This window comes from Hemitrygon akajei, chromosome 16, assembly GCF_048418815.1.
Source record: "Hemitrygon akajei chromosome 16, sHemAka1.3, whole genome shotgun sequence".
Taxonomy (NCBI): Eukaryota; Metazoa; Chordata; class Chondrichthyes; order Myliobatiformes; family Dasyatidae; genus Hemitrygon; species Hemitrygon akajei.
Window position 1 is genome coordinate 59,956,825 of NC_133139.1, and position 19,443 is coordinate 59,976,267.

Here is a 19,443-nt window from a genome sequence, read left to right on the forward strand (position 1 = left end):
GAAGGGCCTTGACCCGGGGCACTGACTATCCTTTCACCTCCCCAGATGCTGTTCAGCCCAGAGTTCATCCAGTAGTACATTGTTTGTTTCTGCAGATTCCAACATCTGCAGTCCCTCTGTCTCAAATACTTGCGGAGTGTGGTCACGGCCTCAAGGCAGGAAACACAGTGGGTCAGCCTGAGTACAGCATGATCCTAGAAAGCCCAATGCAAGCAGGACCAGGCAGAGGGGGAAGTATTAAAATCCAAGGAAGGGAAGAGCAGCAAGGTTAGATTCGATTAGATTAGATTTGTTTTATTTGTCAGATGTGCATCAAAAGATACAGAGAAATGCGCCATTTGCATCCGTGACCAACACAGTTCGAGGATGTGCTGGGGGCAGCCCGCAAGTATCACCATGCTTCCGAACCAACATAACTTGCCCACAACTAACTCGTACGTGTTTGGAATGTGGGAGGAGAGCGGAACACCCGGAGGAACCCCGAGCGGTTATGGGGAGAATGTACAAACTCCTTGCAGACAGCAGCAGGAATTTTAACCCCATCTTACCCCCAGCCAGTGTTGTAAGATTGGGAGGACACTACCTATGGGCCTCTCGGTTAGTGAAATATACAGGAAAGATTTTGATTTAAAAGTCAAGCTATGACTAAATGGAAAATGGGCCAAGCACTGGCAAAAGGCACAAATTTAGTTGGCCATCTTGATCTGCATCACGTGGTTGAGCCGAAAGGCCTGTTTCCATTGTGTCTGACCCTGCGACTCTAGAAGTGGTTCACAGATGACATTGGAGGAGTTAGCTGTGTGGTTGATCAAAAGCAGAGAACTTCAGGCTGCAGGAGGATGAGGGCAGTCTGGCCAGTTGAGTAGGAAAGTGGCAAATGGAGTTTAGAGGATTAGGGTCCAAATGTGGGCAGATGGGACTAGGCAACAGAGGCAACGGAGTCAGCATGGATGGGCTATGTGTCTGTGATGTGGGACTCCATGAATCTAACATGAGGTGCTACTGGGGGGTTCAACAAGCAAGCAAATGTATAATAAGTATTGAGTGTTGCAATGGAACAGAGTGACTTTGCAATGTATGCCAGAGGTCCTTCAAGGCAACAGGTCAGGTCAGTACGATGACTGAGAGGTTGGCATAGTGATGTAGTGGTTAGCACAAGTTAGCACTGGTCGCGGGTTGGGGTTCAATTCCTGGCACTGTCTGGAAGGAGTTTCTATGTTTTCCTCGTGCCGTAAGGGTTTCCCACAGGTGCTCTGGTTTTCCCTTGCATTCCAAAGAGGTACAGGTTAGGGTTTGTAATTGTAGCTATGTTGTGTTGGCACGAGAAGCATGCTGACAATCGCGAACTGCCCCCAAAAAATCCGTTCATACCAACAACACATTTCGCTGTACGTTTCGATGCTTTGATGTATAAAGCTAATCTTTATTGTTACTATTAAATCATAGCTGTGATGAGGCAGCTCAGTTGTCCTGCAGATTGACCAGTACTAGATCCAAGTGCAGACATTACAACACTCGTCTCTACACACTTGTGTATGTTCAAAATGTGGCAGAGATATTCTGCTTCACCACCCTTTCAGACAGCAAGTTCCAGGTTCCTACCACTCTCGGAGGGAAGAAAACCTATCCCTCTCTCCTCCAGTTACTTTGAATCTCTGCCCACGAGTTTGTGACCTCTCTGCCAGGAGAGACAATGGCATAGTATGCATGAGAAAGAAGTTTTTCAATATGAGTTGGACCACCATAACACAACAAGACACAGGAACAAAATTAGGCCATTTGGCCCATCGAGTCTGCTAACATTCCATCATGGCTGATTTACCATCCGTCCCAATCTCATTCTCCTACTTTCTACAGCCCATCAAGAACTAATCAACCACTAACTTAAGTAAATCTAATGACTTATCCTCCACAGCCATCTAGGTCAATAAAATCCACAGATTCACCACTCTGGTTAAAGAAAATCCTCTTCGTTCCTGTTCTAAAGCATCTTCCTTCTTTTCTGAGGCACTTCCCTCTGGTTCTAGACTCCGCCACTATGGGGAATATCCTCTTCATGTCCTCTCCACATCCACTCTATCTAGGCCTTTCACCATTCGATAGGTAGATCACGGTTTACAGTTCTAGTCATCACACAGCAAGAGAACTGTGAGTGGAGGGATATGTGAATCGAGGGGTGTGGAGGGATCTGTGAATGAAGAGTATGGATAGATTTGTGAATGGAGGATTGTGTATGGAGGGATCTTTGAATGGAGGGGTGTGGAGGGATCTGTGAATGGAGGGTGTGGAGGGATCTGTGAATGGAGGGATCTGTGAATGGAGGGGTGTGGAGGGATATGTGAATGGAGGGGTGTGGAGGGATCTGTGAGTGGAGGGGTGTGGAGGGATCTGTGAATGGAGGGGTGTGGAGGGATCTGTGAATGGAGGGGTGTGGAGGGATCTGTAAGTGGAGGAGTGTGGAGGGATCTGTGAATGGAGGGGTGTGGAGGAATCTGTGAATGGAGGGGTGTGGAGGGATCTGTGAATGAAGGGGTGTGGAGGGCTCTGTGAATGGAGGGGTGTGGAGGGATCTGTGAGTGGAGGGGTGTGGAGGGATCTGTGAATGGAGGGGTGTGGAGGGATCTGTGAATGGAGGGGTGTGGAGGGATATGTGAATGGAGGGGTGTGGAGGGATCTGTGAATGGAGGGGTGTGGAGGGATATGTGAATGGAGGGGTGTGGAGGGATCTGTGAGTGGAGGGCTGTGGAGGGATCTGTGAATGGAGGGGTGTGGAGGGATCTGTGAAGAGAGGTGTGGAGGGATCTGTGAATGGAGGGGTGTGGAGGGATCTGTGAAGAGAGGTGTGGAGGGATCTGTGAATGGAGGGGTGTGGAGGGATCTGTGAAGAGAGGTGTGGAGGGATCTGTGAATGGAGGGGTGTGGAGGGATCTGTGAGTGGAGAGGTGTGGAGGGATCTGTGAATGAGGGGTGTGGAGGGATCTGTGAATGGAGGGGTGTGGAGGGATATGTGAATGGAGGGGTGTGGAGGGATCTGTGAGTGGAGGGCTGTGGAGGGATCTGTGAATGGAGGGGTGTGGAGGGATCTGTGAAGAGAGGTGTGGAGGGATCTGTGAATGGAGGGGTGTGGAGGGATCTGTGAAGAGAGGTGTGGAGGGATCTGTGAATGGAGGGGTGTGGAGGGATCTGTGAAGAGAGGTGTGGAGGGATCTGTGAATGGAGGGGTGTGGAGGGATCTGTGAGTGGAGAGGTGTGGAGGGATCTGTGAATGAGGGGTGTGGAGGGATCTGTGAATGGAGGGGTGTGGAGGGATATGTGAATGGAGGGGTGTGGAGGGATCTGTGAGTGGAGGGGTGTGGAGGGATCTGTGAATGGAGGGGTGTGGAGGGATCTGTGAAGAGAGGTGTGGAGGGATCTGTGAATGGAGGGGTGTGGAGGGATCTGTGAGTGGAGGGGTGTGGAGGGATCTGTGAGTGGAGGGGTGTGGAGGAATATGTGAATGGAGGGGTGTGGAGGGATCTGTGAATGGAGGGGTGTGGAGGGATATGTGAATGGAGGGGTGTGGAGGGATCTGTGAGTAGAGGGCTGTGGAGGGATCTGTGAATGGAGGGGTGTGGAGGGATCTGTGAAGAGAGGTGTGGAGGGATCTGTGAATGGAGGGGTGTGGAGGGATCTGTGAAGAGAGGTGTGGAGGGATCTGTGAATGGAGGGGTGTGGAGGGATCTGTGAAGAGAGGTGTGGAGGGATCTGTGAATGGAGGGGTGTGGAGGGATCTGTGAGTGGAGAGGTGTGGAGGGATCTGTGAATGAGGGGTGTGGAGGGATCTGTGAATGGAGGGGTGTGGAGGGATATGTGAATGGAGGGGTGTGGAGGGATCTGTGAGTGGAGGGGTGTGGAGGGATCTGTGAATGGAGGGGTGTGGAGGGATCTGTGAAGAGAGGTGTGGAGGGATCTGTGAATGGAGGGGTGTGGAGGGATCTGTGAGTGGAGAGGTGTGGAGGGATCTGTGAGTGGAGGGGTGTGGAGGGATATGTGAATGGAGGGGTGTGGAGGGATCTGTGAATGGAGGGGTGTGGAGGGGTGTGGAGGGATCTGTGAATGGAGGGTGTGGAGGGATCTGTGAATGGAAGGGTGTGGAGGGATCTGTGAATGGACGGGTGTGGAGGGATCTGTGAGTGGAGGGGTGTGGAGGGATCTGTGAATGGAGGGTTGTGGAGGGATCTGTGAATGGAGGGGTGTGGAGGGATCTGTGAGTGGAGGAGTGTGGAGGGATCTGTGAATGGAGGGGTGCGGATACATCTATGAATGGAGGGGTATGGAGGGATCTGTGAATGGAAGGGTGTGGAGTTATCTGTGAGTGGAGGGGTGTGGAGGGATCTGTGAGTGGAGGGGTGTGGAGGGATCTGTGAAGAGAGGTGTGGAGGGATCTGTGAATGGAGGGGTGTGGAGGGATCTGTGAGTGGAGGGGTGTGGAGGGATCTGTGAATGGAGGGGTGCGGAGGGATCTGTGAATGGAAGGGTGCGGATACATCTATGAATGGAGTGATATGGTGGGATCTGTGAATGGAGGGATATGGTGGGATTTGTGAATGGAGGGGTGTGGAGGGATCTGTGAGTGGAGGGGTGTGGAGGGATCTTTGAAGATTTGGAATGGAGACTTTTACCTCTGAGGAATATTGGATTGCCTGGGAACACGGACCATTACAGTATAGACCTTTCAGCCTGTCTAATCTAACCCTTCCCTCCAACACAGGTAGTAACCCTTCATTTTCCTTTTGTCAACATCCATAATGTAGTTGCTTTTCCCACCAGCCCTGGCAGTATATTCCATGCATCTACTGCTCTCTGTGCAAAAATCCTCCTTCTCACCTCCTTCCCCCTCCCCCCAATACCTTAAGAGAGCAAATTCTGCCCTAGGAAAAAATCCCTGGTTATGGGCTGGACTTCACCCCCACCCCCACTTTGGTCATTTGTGAAGATCTGTCCTTTGCCCACTCTGTTATTCCCGCTGCAGGCTCTGCATCGTCAATTGTTGAAACACTCTTAATGACTCATTGCGTTTGAGCAGTAATTTCAGAGGAAGTGATTCACCAGGTGAGAAAAGTCTTTGCAAACAAAGCTTAAAGACTACATGCATCCAGAATAATTTGCTCTAATCCTATTCCTCTCCCCTTTTTGTCTGCCTATATCGATTTTCATTTTCCTTCTCCAACTGGATAATTGATCACAAATGTTGTAATCCATGGCTTTCTTAAGGAAAGGAAACTGAGAGGGAGAAAGAGATTGGAAGACACAGAGTGGCCATTTTATTAGGCACGTCTGTGCGCCTGCTGATTAATGCAAGTATCATGCTGCAGCAACTCAATACATAAACACATGCAGACCTGGTCAAGAGGTTCAGACCAAACATCAGGATGGGGAAGAAATGTCATCTATGTGACTTTGACCATGGAATGATTGTTGGTGACAGACAAGGTGGTTTGCGTATCCCAGAAACTGCAGATCTCTTGTGATTTTCACGCAAAAGATTTTACAGTTGACAAAGAATGATGCGAGGAACAGAAAATAAAATCTAGTCAGCGGCAGCCTTGGTCAGAGGTCAGAGGAGAATGGCCAGACTGGTTCAAGCTGACAGGATGGTAACAGTAACTCTGTGTTACAACAGTGGTGAGTAGAAGAGCATCTCTGAATGCACAACATGTCAAACATTGAAACAAATGGGCCACAACAGCAGACGTTCACTCAGTGGCCACTTTCTTTGGTGCAGGAGGAATTCAATGAAGTAGCCACTGAATATACACATAGAAAGAGAGCTGGAACATGATAAATATTAGGTTGGTGAGTTAAGACTAGTTGAGAATAGAAAGAAAGAGAGAAAATGAACAGAAATCGTGGAGGTCAGGATCAGAATCGGATTTATTTTTACTGAATGAATAATGTGAATTTTATTGTTTTATAGAACGTGGCACAGTACAGGTGCTTTGTCTCATGGTTTTGTGCTGACCTTTTAACCTATTCCAAGATCAATCGAACTCTTCCCTCCATTTTTCTATCATCCATATGCCTATCTAAGAATATTAAATGTATCTGCCACTACCACCACCCCCAGCAGGGCAATCCACACACTCATCACTCTGTGTAAAAATATTTACCTTTGACATTCCCACCCATCCCCCATACTTCCCTCCAATCAATTTTAAATGATGCCCCCTAGTTTTAGCCATTGCCACCCAGGGAATGAGTCTCTGGCTGTTCACTCGAGCTTTGCCTCTTATCATCTTGTACATCTCTATCAAATTGCAACTGGGTGACGGGGTGGAGACACGTCTCTACCAAAGGAGGTGTAAGGCGCTCCTTCCCTCCACTAACCCACAGGTCACCCTTAGGCAAGGTGTAGCATCTGCTTAGCCCCCTGTATGTGAAGACATGGGAGCAGGAGGTGGATGGCTGTCTGAGCAGCTGATGCATATCACAAGTCCTGGTTACGCGAACAATCTCTGAAGAGTATTGATAATGGCTGGGGCCACCCATCTTGTAAAAACTCTGCCCAGAAGAAGGCAACGGCAAGCCACTTCTGTAGAAGGAGTTGCCAAGAACAATCACCGTCAAGACCATGATCGTACGACACGGCACATAGGATGATGAAGAGGATGAAGTTACCTCTCCAAAGAGAAAAACACTAGCTTGCTGAGTCTATCTTCATAAGTCTTGCTCTCCAATCCAAGCAGCAATACCGAGCAAACTCATAAAATTACTATAAATTACAAAATAAATAAACAGTGCAACAATAAAGAATTAATGAGGTAGTGTTCACGGACCATTCAGAAATCCGAAGCCAGAGGAGACAAATGTGTGAGTCTTCATGCTCATGTGCCTCCTCCCTGAATGTAGTAATGAGAAGAGAGCATGTTCCAGATGGTGTGGGTTCTCAGATAGACATTGCCTTCTTGAGACTCTGTCTCTTGAAGATGTCCTCGATGATGGGGAGGGTTGTGTCCGTGATGGATTAAAGGTTAATATGGAAGGATAATAGAGTAGTTGGATAAAGAGGAGGAGGGAGTTTAGATAGAAAGGGTTAGAGACACAAGATTGATAAATAGATATTCAATATGGCGGATGCATATGTCTGCCAACCAACCTCCCCTCCATGGATGGGCATTTACACTTTTCCCATCTTCCATCAAGCAAAACCTGAAAACACATGCCAAAACATGCAAGGACAACTTATAACGCTGTTATAACTTATGACTACTGAATGGTTCCCTAATTTGGACTCTTGACCTAAATTTACATCATTATGAACTTGCAGCTTATTTTCTGCATGCACTGCACTTTAACAGTAACTGAAACACTTTATTCTGTATTTTGTTATTGTTTCCCTTGAACTACCTGTTGCAATGAATTGGGCAAGGCAAGTTTTTCACTGTATCTCAGAACATGTGACAATAATAAACCAATTTACCAATTTAAAATGTTAATGTAAACGTAAATGCACACTAATCTACATTCTTAAGTTGATCCTTTGCAAGTATCTAAAGCTTCTTACGTGAATTTAATGAAGCAAGTTGTATGGACATAAAACTGCCCCGCAGGTTTGAACAATGAACCATAAACCTCCCCGTTTGGAATAGTGCACTGAGAACAGGGCGCTGCATTCCTTTGAGTGGAGAAACACCGACCCCTGGTGGCTATCAGAGGAACTGCAGAGGCCTCAGGGTAATGCTCTGATAAATTTAATTCATTAGACACATTAGATCCACCTTCAGCAAATAGTTAACTACAACTTTGGCATTGATGTCTGATTTCAATTCTAAATGCAATTATTTTAAAAGTGCAATGATGATGTTTCTTTAGGTCTGTCTGTCCCACAAAGGCGATGTTTCACTGCCAATTCAGATTCAGATTTATTTATCACATATACATACAGTGAAAGACATCAGTTGCATTAACAACCAACACACATAGTGATATGCAGGGGCAGCCCTCAGTTTTAAATGTTATTGCAATACTTCAGATAATTTACTTTGCTGGATCTTTTCTGATGTAACCACACTGTTGAGAGTCTGGATTCTGCAGTCAGGTTGAATTGATTGCTGTGTGCACAAGTACGGTGAGGTACCACTACAGTGATCAGCAGCATCATAGGCAGACAACACACAGTTTATAAATTGTAGAGTGTAGAGAAGAAAAGACTGTGCCACATGTAGAGCAGCCACTGCCTCACAGAGAGACCTAGGATTCAGTTCTGACTTTGTGGAGTGTCTGTGTGAGGAGCTTGCATATTCTCCCTGTAACTGAGTGGGTTCCACCCAGGTACCCGGGTTTCCTCCCACATCCCAAAGTTGAGCGTGTCTCAAGGAAACTCTTGGGCCACAGGGGAGGGGCAGGAGGGAAGTTGTTGGGATGGAATGTGGGGAAATTAAAATAGTATTAGTATAAATGGGTGTTTGATGGATGGTGTGTGACTCTAATGACAAGACTAGGTAAGAATGGTGCATTTTATTTACAAGTATCAACGCAGACTTTGTCCAACACTTCCTGTGTCTGTGAAATAACAGGCAACATCTAGTGAAGATGTGGAATTCAAATTTTATTTGGAAGGTTCTGCTTGCATCCAGAGATGATACCGATAGGTGAGAAATTCTGCAATGAGATACTGTGCAGCATCAGTCAAGCTTTGAAGTTTGTAGTTGAAGAACATGCAGAGGGAATGATAAACACAAAATGTTCTGCAGATGCTGCAAATCCTGAGCAAAACACACACAAAATGTGGGAGGACCTCAGCAAGTCAGGTAGCATCTATGGAAGGAAATAAACAGTCAGATCTTCTGGCCAAGACCCTTCATTAGGTCTGGAAAAGAAGGGGGTAGATGAAGGATCTTGGCCCGAAACATCTACAAATGTTGCCTGACCTGCTGAGTTCCTGCAGCATTTTATGTGTTTTACTAAGGGAGTGATTTAGCATCATATTTGTAGTGTGCCTAATATGAGATATCTCTGTCAGAGTACTGGAATGAGAAATGATGCACTTTCGGCACTGACTAAGATCAGTACAATGTGCACAAAACATCAAGGAAGAAAGTTCATAAAGAATTTAGAAGAGTTCTCTTTAGATGTAATGCCGTGCACCTTCTGGTCTGTGTTTTATCTTATTAATGATCTTTCTCTTGTTCTCCTTGTCTCTCCACAGTCTTGGTTCCTCTGATAGTTTCAAGTCTTTTCCCATTGGCCAGCGACAAGACCACCTGATACCTTCCTTGACACAAATAAAACTGGCAGAGAGAGAGAGAGAGATATATACTGTATGTATATATATATACAGAGATAAAGAGAGAGACAGGAGGGGGAGAGAGAGAGAGAGAGAGAGAGATGGGGGTGGGGGGAAGGGATATTCTATCATCGCTGAACACTGGGAACTGTAAATGAAACCACCAGCCGTCTGGGACAACTCACACATTCAAGGAAGAGAATATAAAACAATTCAGAATGATAACCCCAGCCATAGGAATAAATTTTTTCCCATTCAGATTGGCATCTAATGCCATCATACATTTTGCAGTGTAATGTGGCTTCAAGTTTGGTGGAAGCATCACTTGTTTGCATTTAATAAGGACTGTGATTTTAACCTTTTAACCAGTATTATGAACAAAGACTGAAGGGTTCATGGACGTAAAGTGCACCAGAAAGATGGTACATGATCAAACCCAGAATTAACCTTTTTGTTTAAGAAATAACACTACAACCTACAATGCAAATGCGATATTATCTTTTTAAGTGCCTCTTGTTAAAATGCATTAAAGGCTGCATAAATGTATTCAAAATATTTATAAATATATACATGTATAAACTATGGAAGAATAAACCCAAATAGTTAATCCACCCTCCATCTACCCCACCAAAATGTGCTACAGCCTCTCAAACCCTATTCTATTCCAGACAGTCTTGGCCATTAATGAAAGTGATCTGGATATTATTTAGACCATTTCCCCACGAGGTGCCATGGGGGGGAGAAGGAGCCTCTTGGACAGGCCACACAGATGTTTGGACCGCTGAGGTACCCCTCTCCCAGTAAGAACACACCATTGTTTCCATCACTGGCCCAAGGTCTCCATCTCAATGCCTGCTGCATTGTGGCCGCTTGCCTCCAAGATAGGATGTGTGAGACCGGCCCAGCCCCCCTGAGCCGACTTTGTGCCTCGCTAATTAGAGCGAGGGCTTCCCTCGTTGACCGAGTGATAGTATTGCCCTCAGCACCATTATGAAGTCTTTTGGCCTCTCCCCCTAACTTTGTATTCAGGTGGGGTTGAGGGAGGACTGTGGGATGGCTAGAAGACAAGAGGGGAGTGCATTACGAAGGAAAAGGCTCAGAACAATTAAAGTGTTACGTGGAGACAGGGCCAAAGGATGGGATCCATCTGGACACAGGAATCGTTTCAGATAGGTGATCTCCAATGACTTTCTTGTCCTTGAAGGTGTAAATGATACTTCCACCAAATGAAAAGCCTGTTCAGCGAGTCCACAATTACTGGGTGACAGTACACATTACAGGTTGTAGAAGGGGAGATGCTCATCTACACGGCTCAGCATAGACTGTGGCCCAGAGGCTGGGGACAGCTCTCCCCATTTCCACACCCTTCAGTTCTGGATCGAAGTGGTAGAACTGGCATAAATTTAAAAACGGGGGTGGGGGCATGGGTGTGCGCAACAGAGGGAGTGTGGCCTTTTGCTTGGCTAAGTTTCACCGATATTGGGCAGTGCACCCCATGCATTAATTCGCTCACTAATGGCATTACGTAGTCGCTCATTGAATTATAAGCTTTCAAGGGTCAGAGTGACGTGACACAGGATTCCACCACAGCCTTGGGAATGGAGGGATGTGGATCAGGTACAAGCTGAAGGAATATGAAACACACAAAACTCAGCAGGTCAGGCAGATTTATTTTAATTTGCCTGGTATTCAGTGCAAACATTGTGGGGCACAGGGCCTGTTCCTGTGCTGCACAGTTCTATGTTCTTGAGTACAGGACATATCAAGGGGAGACCTGACGGAAGATTACAAGGTGGCAATCCTGCTCATTCCTCTGTGCTCAACCTGTTCCTGAACCCATCCCTGACACTCACATCCTCCCTCCACCCAGAGGTTCCTCCAACACTTCCTGTCCTGCTGGCATACCCTCCGCAGTACTCTCAGTACGGGAGTGTAACCTCAGGCAAGGGGCCCTTCTGGGCCAGACATGAAATCCTCGGCATCTGCTCAACAACCAAATCAGGGCTAGATAGAGGCATCCCTTCACTGACCTGTAATTTATCTATCTGAACCAGCTGGGTGGAATCAGTGTTGCTGACAAATCATTGAGTGACCCAATAACTCACTGAGCAGAGTCTAACGCAGTGATGCAAGTGGGTTTGAGCACTTTGTTTTGGATTTGGCCGGGGTGGGGGGGGGGAATTGCATGGAAATGGTAGGGGTCACTTCTCGAGATGAGCATCTCTTCAAGTTCAATACAGAGAAAATAAAGCATTTCTAGATGTCACATTTCATCTGAACTAGATAGGCTTTGTAAAGAATCATCACTGTTAGGGAATTTTTTCCTGCTTGCATTCTGGGTAGTGATAGTTTTGGCTTTGCTTTCTGGTTTATCGCTTAAAAGAAAAAGAAAAAAAAAATCTGGTTGAAGTTCTTGCAGATTTAACAAACGCAAAAGCTACCTGTTTCATGCCAAGGGGCCTACTATTCTGGTTCATATTAAGCACAGCATAGCAACAGCTCACATTTGACACTTAAAGAGGCAACGTCCCCTTTTGTTTCCTTTCTGTTCTTTCCTGAGGCTGGCTCCCACCTTTAAAGCATCGATAGGAAGGCCAAGTGATTCGACAAGGGCCCCCACCCCTCAACACCCAGTCCATGCCTTCCTCTCCCATCCCCACACCTCAGACCTCCCTGCTTCTATCTGAGCGTGAGGAAGGCAGAGAGCTGCTCCCTGACCCGTGAGCTCTCTGCAAGGTAACTAGGCCGTACTGTGGAATGCTCAGTCTGTTTCTCACAAGGTTTGGTGATGTTTGCAGAGCCCTTTTCGCCTGTGATCTAAAGTTTGCCCCCCTCCTATCAATGCCGCCCCCTAATAAACCCTCTCTCTGGATCTGTGAAACTTGCCTGGATTGGCTGCGAGGCCAGATGACCTTGAGAAGGGCTAAGAGGAAGTCTGCGGCCAGAGGACCACAGTACAATCCCAATATTCCATCTTGCCACGAGGTATGGGGATTATCATGAACCCACTCTCACCCTGCTGTGATACAGTGTTCAGCTTGTCTACCAGCTGGCAATATCACTCTTCTCTTGAAGGGTTTATGGCATGGATGAACAGGAGGTCATTGTTAGAACTGGGTAGAGAGAAATAGAGGAATGGGAGTCTTGACTCCTGCAGTTCTCATTCCCCTCCCCCCCCCCCCCCCAGGAGTGCCACACTCAGACTCTCCTCCCTGCCCCACCCACCATGCTCCAAGGCTTCTGAGGAGCTAGATTGATAATGGGTTGCGGTGACAGGGAAGACTTGTCCCATTCCCCTACTGCAGTGCAGAGGCAACAAAGCCCATCAGTCCATCTGGCATTTTAAGAGACTCTCCACACTCCCTTCCTGCCCTTGAATACTCCACCACAGTCTCCCAACTGCAAAGTTCCACTCTGGGAAAGGCAAATCTATCATACTCTCACCCCTAGCTAATAGTGATTCTCATTCCCACTCTCCAACACCCCCCCGCACCCCCCGCCAGGGAAGTTTTGAAGAGATTACAGTTTGGATTCTGTTTGTGAAACCTTTGGGATACTATATGTAAAGACAGACAAAAGGGATAATGTCTCTCTGTACAACTCAGTTAAAAGACTGTAATATCGACTGAGAAGCTGGCTAAAGCTTAGCCAATGATGCCAGCTCACTCCACCCATGGTTACCCTCTCCATTCAGTCAGGTGAAGTGGCCCAGCCAGCAAGGAATCTCAAAGGAAGAGTCCACTCCATCTGAAGAGGCAGTGGATCAGGTGTGTTTCTGTAGCATGTGACCACATGCCTCTTCCTTGTTTCCATTTCCCATCATTCCCTTAAAACTGTCCTTAGGACTAATAAGTTAATTCTATATGCCCATTCCCTAGTATGAGGCATTTTAGTTTACAAGAATTGCAGGGGGCTGGACTACACTGTTCCACAGGAAAGTTCATGGTTAACAAATGATATTTGACTGGGGAAAGAGGAGAACACGGGTCTAGGAAATGGGTATATCTACTGTTTAAACAGTAATTGTCCAGGGTCAGGTTGATAGGGAGCAGTCATCCAATTATATTGATGTCTTTAAAGGGAAAATTTGGAAGATGCTTTTTAGCTTTTTTTCAATAAACTGTTTTATGTCCAACCAATAGTAACCCTAGTAACCCAGAAGTGGGAAGAGAGGCCATTAACAAATCTCGTAAATCCCATTATTTCTTTCCATAATGATTATGTAGCAACTTCCAACTCCTCTTGGGTAGGTCCCAAAATACTCTGCGTCAAATGCAGACTCTTTGAAGTGTAGTCCACCTTGACTGTGTTTTAATTTCCATGGGTTTCCCCTCCACTCTTGCTGCTCTGTGGAGACCCCAGCAGGACTAGAACCACCTTTGTGGTGAGACTGGGCACAGAAAGGACTACTGATCTCCCAGATCACTGCAGAATGTTTATTTCCTCTTCCTGTGTGCCGCAGGAGATTCACCTTGACCTCTGATGGTGGAAGTTTGATGTTTCAGGAAGGAAACCAAAATGGCTGTGACTGTTTCTTGAGGTTGAGTGTAGCAAATTCCGGACCAGGCTAGAGTCTTTCCCAGTGCATCCTCCTTCTCCATATCTGGATGGTGCACCTACATGTCCATATCACCAACCAGGACAGGAATCAGTCTTGACTTAATGCAAGACTGCTTGACAATCCAACAGCCTTACTTATTTAAATCATCCATTCTAAAGTTTTAAAATAAACGTCAACCCTTTTCTTAATTCCCCCGATATTTTATTCCCTACCATGAACAAGATCAACACTTCAGTCTTGAGTTAGGTAGATAATCTCCTGAGGGTTGGTTGGTTGAGTGTGCAAAGCTGTTACATCGACAGACATCTCAGTGGTTATTACAGTCTTTCCCTCACACTGTATCAGCCACTTTCTCCATAGCAATCTCTCACACACAAAAAAATTGAAAAAAAAAGAAGAAAAAAAATCACAGCTGCTTAAAGAGGAACAATGCCTGGTGACAGAAAACTGTTCTTGACTCAGTAAATGCACAAAGAGGGACTGATAAATAAACCAGGTGGGAAAACTGCTGGAGAAACCTATATTACAGGAAACTCATTCAGTAGGCGTCCACAGGAATTCTGTTATCCCAAGATTATTAGGTCCCAATGGCATCATATTCTATGGGGATTCTCCTCTGCGAGACCCTCGTTGGTACCCAGCTGACAATTGCCCTGTCAGTTAATGTACCCTCAAACATCACATTAGAAGTAGACTCAGTGAACCGGGGTGTGCTGTCTCTAATGTATCGATAGAAATTATTTCATTTTATAAGGAAATGTGCCCGCAAATCATGTCAGCTTTGGGATAACATCAGTTGTCCATTAGTTTCCCATCTTGGTTCCGTCTGTACGCCCCTATTTCATTCAGTAAACAACAAAACCCACTGCTTCAGCACTAGGGTGATTGCGCAAACCTTTTTTTTCATTTACAATTTAATAAAAAAGCAATCTAAAAAAGGAAAACTTATTAAGGCCACCTTACTTGTTATTTGTGATGGAGATTTGACAAGTATTTTGTCAAAGGAAAAAAAAAGAATAACAGTTCTTGATTGAAACCAAGTGCAATGCATTGGATAGTTGAATATCTTTGTATGTTAGAGATTGTTGAAAAAAAGAGAATTTGTTTTTCTATTTTTTTTAGAAAGATCTGCCTTTTTTTAAAGTCCTTGCTCCTTGGGACTCTAAACAGAAAAGGGGCGATTCTTTCCCAGCCTTTATAAGTGTGGGGAGCTAATGTATTTCTCCTTGTTTTCTTTCCTGTTTTTATTTTTTTATTATGAATGAATCTGTACCCCTTGGGGAGGGCTGAAGGAGAGAATTAAAAAAAACAGATAATTATAAATAAATGGTGCTTTTTACGATATAAAGTACACTCATTCTATGATTGCAGTATATAGGTAACAAAACAATTAATTGTTATGGACTCTCACTGTAGGAAAAAGAAGAAATTCACTATTGTTTATCTTTTATTATTTCTTTGGAAAATGTCTCTCTCTCTAGGCTGAGATATACAGTGTAGTACTAATGAAGTTTGGTGTTTCCCTGTTTAATCGCTTTCCATGGCAATGGAGTACAGTATCATATATGTTAATCTATGGGTTTCTGTGATGTGGCAAACTGCAGTAATCATGTTATCTCATTGTCTTAGCCTCACATGGTATCCATGCCAATGCCTTCAGCTTATCCAGCATCAGCTAATCAAAATTGTAACATTCAATAACGAAATTCCAAGCAAGGGGAAAAGTATTCCTCACAACCATGCTTATTACCATGCTTAAGGATGAAAAAGGATAGGGGGAGTTAGAGGCAAAGGATAGATAGTGTAGGCCCAACACCGTACTGATCTTTTAACCTTCTCTAAGACCAATCTAACAAGCTGGGAGGTGATAGGTAAAGGAAGTAAAAGGCTGAAGAAGAAGGAATATCATAGGAGAGGATTAGTTTGACTGTGTAAAGAGCCCATTGACCTCCCCACCACTCCCACTGCCTCCTCCCATTCCCACCCACCGACAGACACTGGGGTGTTGGGTGAGGTGTTAAAAGTATCTGGCTGGCACTGTAGGGGGTTATTGAATTGGGAGAGGGAGATAGGGTCTGCTTAATCATCTCACTGTGAGGAGCAGGTTCACCCTAACCACAATCTTGTGGTGACCTATCAACCTACTCTAAAATCAATCCAAACCTGTCCCACATAACCCTCCATTTCTCTATTGTTCATGTGCCTAAGAGTTTCTTAAATGCCTTTAATGTATCTGCATCTACTACCACCCCGGCAGGGTATTCCCTACACCCACTATCTCTGTGTAAAAATTTCCCTCCGATATACCCCGCCAATTTAAAATTATGCCCCTGATAATTGTCTCTTGTGAGTGTGGCTTCATTTCTTAAATTCCTTCCCCAACATCATAGTCTTCCAGTCCATTTTCAGGCTTGCTGGATATTCCCACCTCCTTTTGGGGCCCATCAGGAGAATGAGAGAGAAACGTTTCTGAATACAACTTTACTTCCCATCTCCATTCTGTCCATGGCCTCCTCTACTGCCACCGTGAGGCCTCTTTCAGGTTGGAGGAAAACACCTCATATTCTGTTGGATAGCTTTCAACCTGATAGCATGAACATTGATTTCTCTAACTTCTATTAATTTCTCTCTCTTCCCCTTTCTCTCTTTTTCTATTCCCCATTCTGTCTCATCTCCAACACTACTCTTCTCCTCACCTGTGCATCACGTCCTTCTGATGCCTCTCCACCTTCTCTTCCTCCCATGGTTCCACTCTCCCCTCCTATTGAATTCCTTCTCCTTCAGCCCTTTACCTCTTCCAACTATCACCTCCGAGCTTCTTACTTCATTCACCCCTTGTGGTGCCATCCACTTTCCCTCTCACCTGGCTTCACCTATCACTTGCCAGCTCATTAGATTGATAATAGAGTAGGTTAAAAGGACAGCATTCTGGTAAATCTCCTCTGTGTCCCCTCTAAAGCTTCCAGATCCTTCCTATAATGAGGCAACCAGAACTGATCACAATATTCCAAATGTGCAAGCCAGGGTTTTATAGAGCTGCAACATTATTTTGCAGCTCTTGAACTTAATCCCCCGACTAATGAGGGAAAGGAGTTATGGTGCATAAACTGACTGCTCCATCCCTGCATTACGGCGATGATTGGCTGGAACACCCTATTGATTGTCCTAGAGTCGTGAAGTGTGTAGGACTCCTTCATCCTGCACAGCAGCTCCAAAGGTGTAATGGCACAACGGAAGGGTTAACTCTTGGAGGAGGAAGCCAAACTGTCTTCCAACTCACACGTTCAAAATCATACTGGACAAAACTGGATGATTTGTGAATATTAATCTGTGACCAGAAAGGTACTCAGTCAGTCTGGCAAAGAAAATTGTCTTTGATCAGTGGGGCTAAACGGGGCAAGAGCATTGTGTGCCCACCCCTTTTATACAATGTCAGTTGGGATGGGGACAAGTTTCAGCTCTCACACTAGCTCAGTGCCAACAACCAACAAGGTGTTTTTATTTGTATGATTGTAAATCCTAGAAAGGTGTGGCAGGTGACAACTAAAAGCACATTTGGAGTTAAGTGGGAGAGAGTCTAGAATGTTTGTTGAAGTTGAACCTATTTGTGCAATTAAGCCTTAATCTGAACAATGACTATGCAATTATTGGTGGATTTCAGCACCTTGGCATTAGTTAGAGACTGGAATAAGCGCACTGACTTTTGTTTTGTTCACAATGCGTGCCGTGTCCAGAGGCTGACAGTCTGAGCTGAGGGGGAATTGTGTTTGTAGGATGGGGGATCTTTTTGTGGTCAAAGGGCTAACACCTTCAGCTGAGGCTTCCAGTCACATTAGCCAGAGTGCCAGCTGCTGCAGTCCACCCATTGTGCCTCACCTGTGGAGTGACAGTGGGAGCTGGGAGACCAGGGATTGGTTTTGGTCATCACAGTTGGGGAGAAGATCAAGGGATGGGGTTCGGGGGTTAAATGTAACCACTCCCTGGTCATTTCTGCCATAGGCAGGTTACATTGGCAACTACAGGGACTTTTTTCCACCCTGTCTTCTGAGCTCAGTTAACATAGAGAGACCTCCCCTTGAAGGGTTAGTTTAGTCAACTCCGGAGAACTGACTGATCTCCTTCTCCATGAATACTCCTCACATCACACAGCGCAGCCAGTGAACTGCTACCTTCTTCCAGGTGTGCGTTATAAAAGGTTTTGTAACCCAGAGTGCAGAAGGCAGACCATCCCCTTTCACACCATGGCACTCTAAACATCGCTAGACCCACTGGATGGTGCCGGACATTAGTCAGGCTTTGGAGTTGGGATGTCTATCTGCCTCATGGTTGGGTAGGACCAGACCTGGCCCAATTTTATAGGAGCTGTCAGGGCAGGGGTGGAGGAAATGTTGGGATTACTGCAGTGACAGAGAGCAAGTGGATTGGGATGCAAACCTTATCCGAGTTATCTCAATGGAAGTTTGGTGTTTGCTTCGCTAACTTTCCCTGCCTTACCTCACACTTCACTAACCTTCCCCACCTCATCCCCCCCTTTAGTAAAGTTTCCCAGCTCACTCACCCCTTCACTAATCTTCCCTGCCTCGCTACCTCTCCTTCACTTGTCATGTGGTGGGTAGTGTGTACAGGTGACGGGTTGGTGAGTGGGTGGTACCAACTGCTGCCACAGAAGATCTGTGGACCACTAGGGAAGTTGGATTGAGAGTCAGGGAGGAGAGGAAAATCTATTGCAAGACAACCCACCCTCCCCATTTACAATTGCCTATTGGTCATGGATACCCATGGAGGAAGAGAGAGGAGAGCAAAAACACAAAAATATTAAAAAAAAGATATTGGGGCTTCTAAACAAATTGTACTCATAACCAACATTTCCATAATAGAGCAAACTGCTAAACCTTGCACTCCCAGAAACCCCTGTGCACGCCTTTATCTATGGTCTAATGCATGTTTAATTACAATTTCTTTCTCCATAATAAAACAATTTTATAGAGCAACACTTGTTTAACTGATTGAATAAAAAAGATGTTCTTGACTGTATTAAAGTGTGTGTTGGTGCTTTGCAAACACTTGTGTCATTGGAATGGTTTACCACTGTCCGGGCCCCAGTTGTGATCTTCTCTCTGCTGTTGGTTCTAAACTTTCCAAACTAAGTACGAAGGCCACAAAGACAACAGTGTAGTGGTTAACGCAACACGATTCCAACATGTACAATCCGGGTTCAATTCCACTACTGTCTGGAAGCACCACTACAGGAGCAGAATTAGGCCATTCAGCCCATCAAGTCTACTTTGCAATTCTATCACAGCTGATTTATTATCTCTCTCATCCTGCCTTCTCCCTGTAACCTTTACACCCTTACTAATCAAGAACCTATTTAAGGTTGTTTAATCTCATTTCTAGTACACAAGTGTAAAGGAGAATGAAATAATTGTTACTCCAGATCCAATCCAGCACAAAAAAAACACAAACAATAAGATAAAGAACAGAATAATTAAAACAACACAGTAAATATAAATACATAAGATAGATTGATTGTATGACCATAAAGAGACACTTGGCAGAGGGGTCTGTACATAAGATGACAGCCAGGACAAGATTAAGTAGTGGTGGTGGGGTGGGT

At 45.5% G+C, this 19,443-nt stretch overlaps 1 protein-coding gene across 11 annotated transcripts in view; it reads left to right on the forward strand.

Annotated features, from left to right (window-relative positions):
• Window positions 1–18,865, forward strand: part of nfixb (nuclear factor I/Xb) — a 413,008-nt gene extending 394,143 nt beyond the window's left edge. For all 11 annotated transcript variants that reach the window (XM_073068979.1, XM_073068984.1, XM_073068982.1 and 8 more), the window contains one exon: window positions 9,188–18,865. In XM_073068979.1, coding sequence (XP_072925080.1) covers window positions 9,188–9,202 — 15 coding nt within the window. In that variant the 3' untranslated portion in view covers window positions 9,203–18,865. The remainder of the gene's footprint in view (window positions 1–9,187) is intronic.
• The last annotated feature ends 578 nt before the right edge of the window (window positions 18,866–19,443 follow it).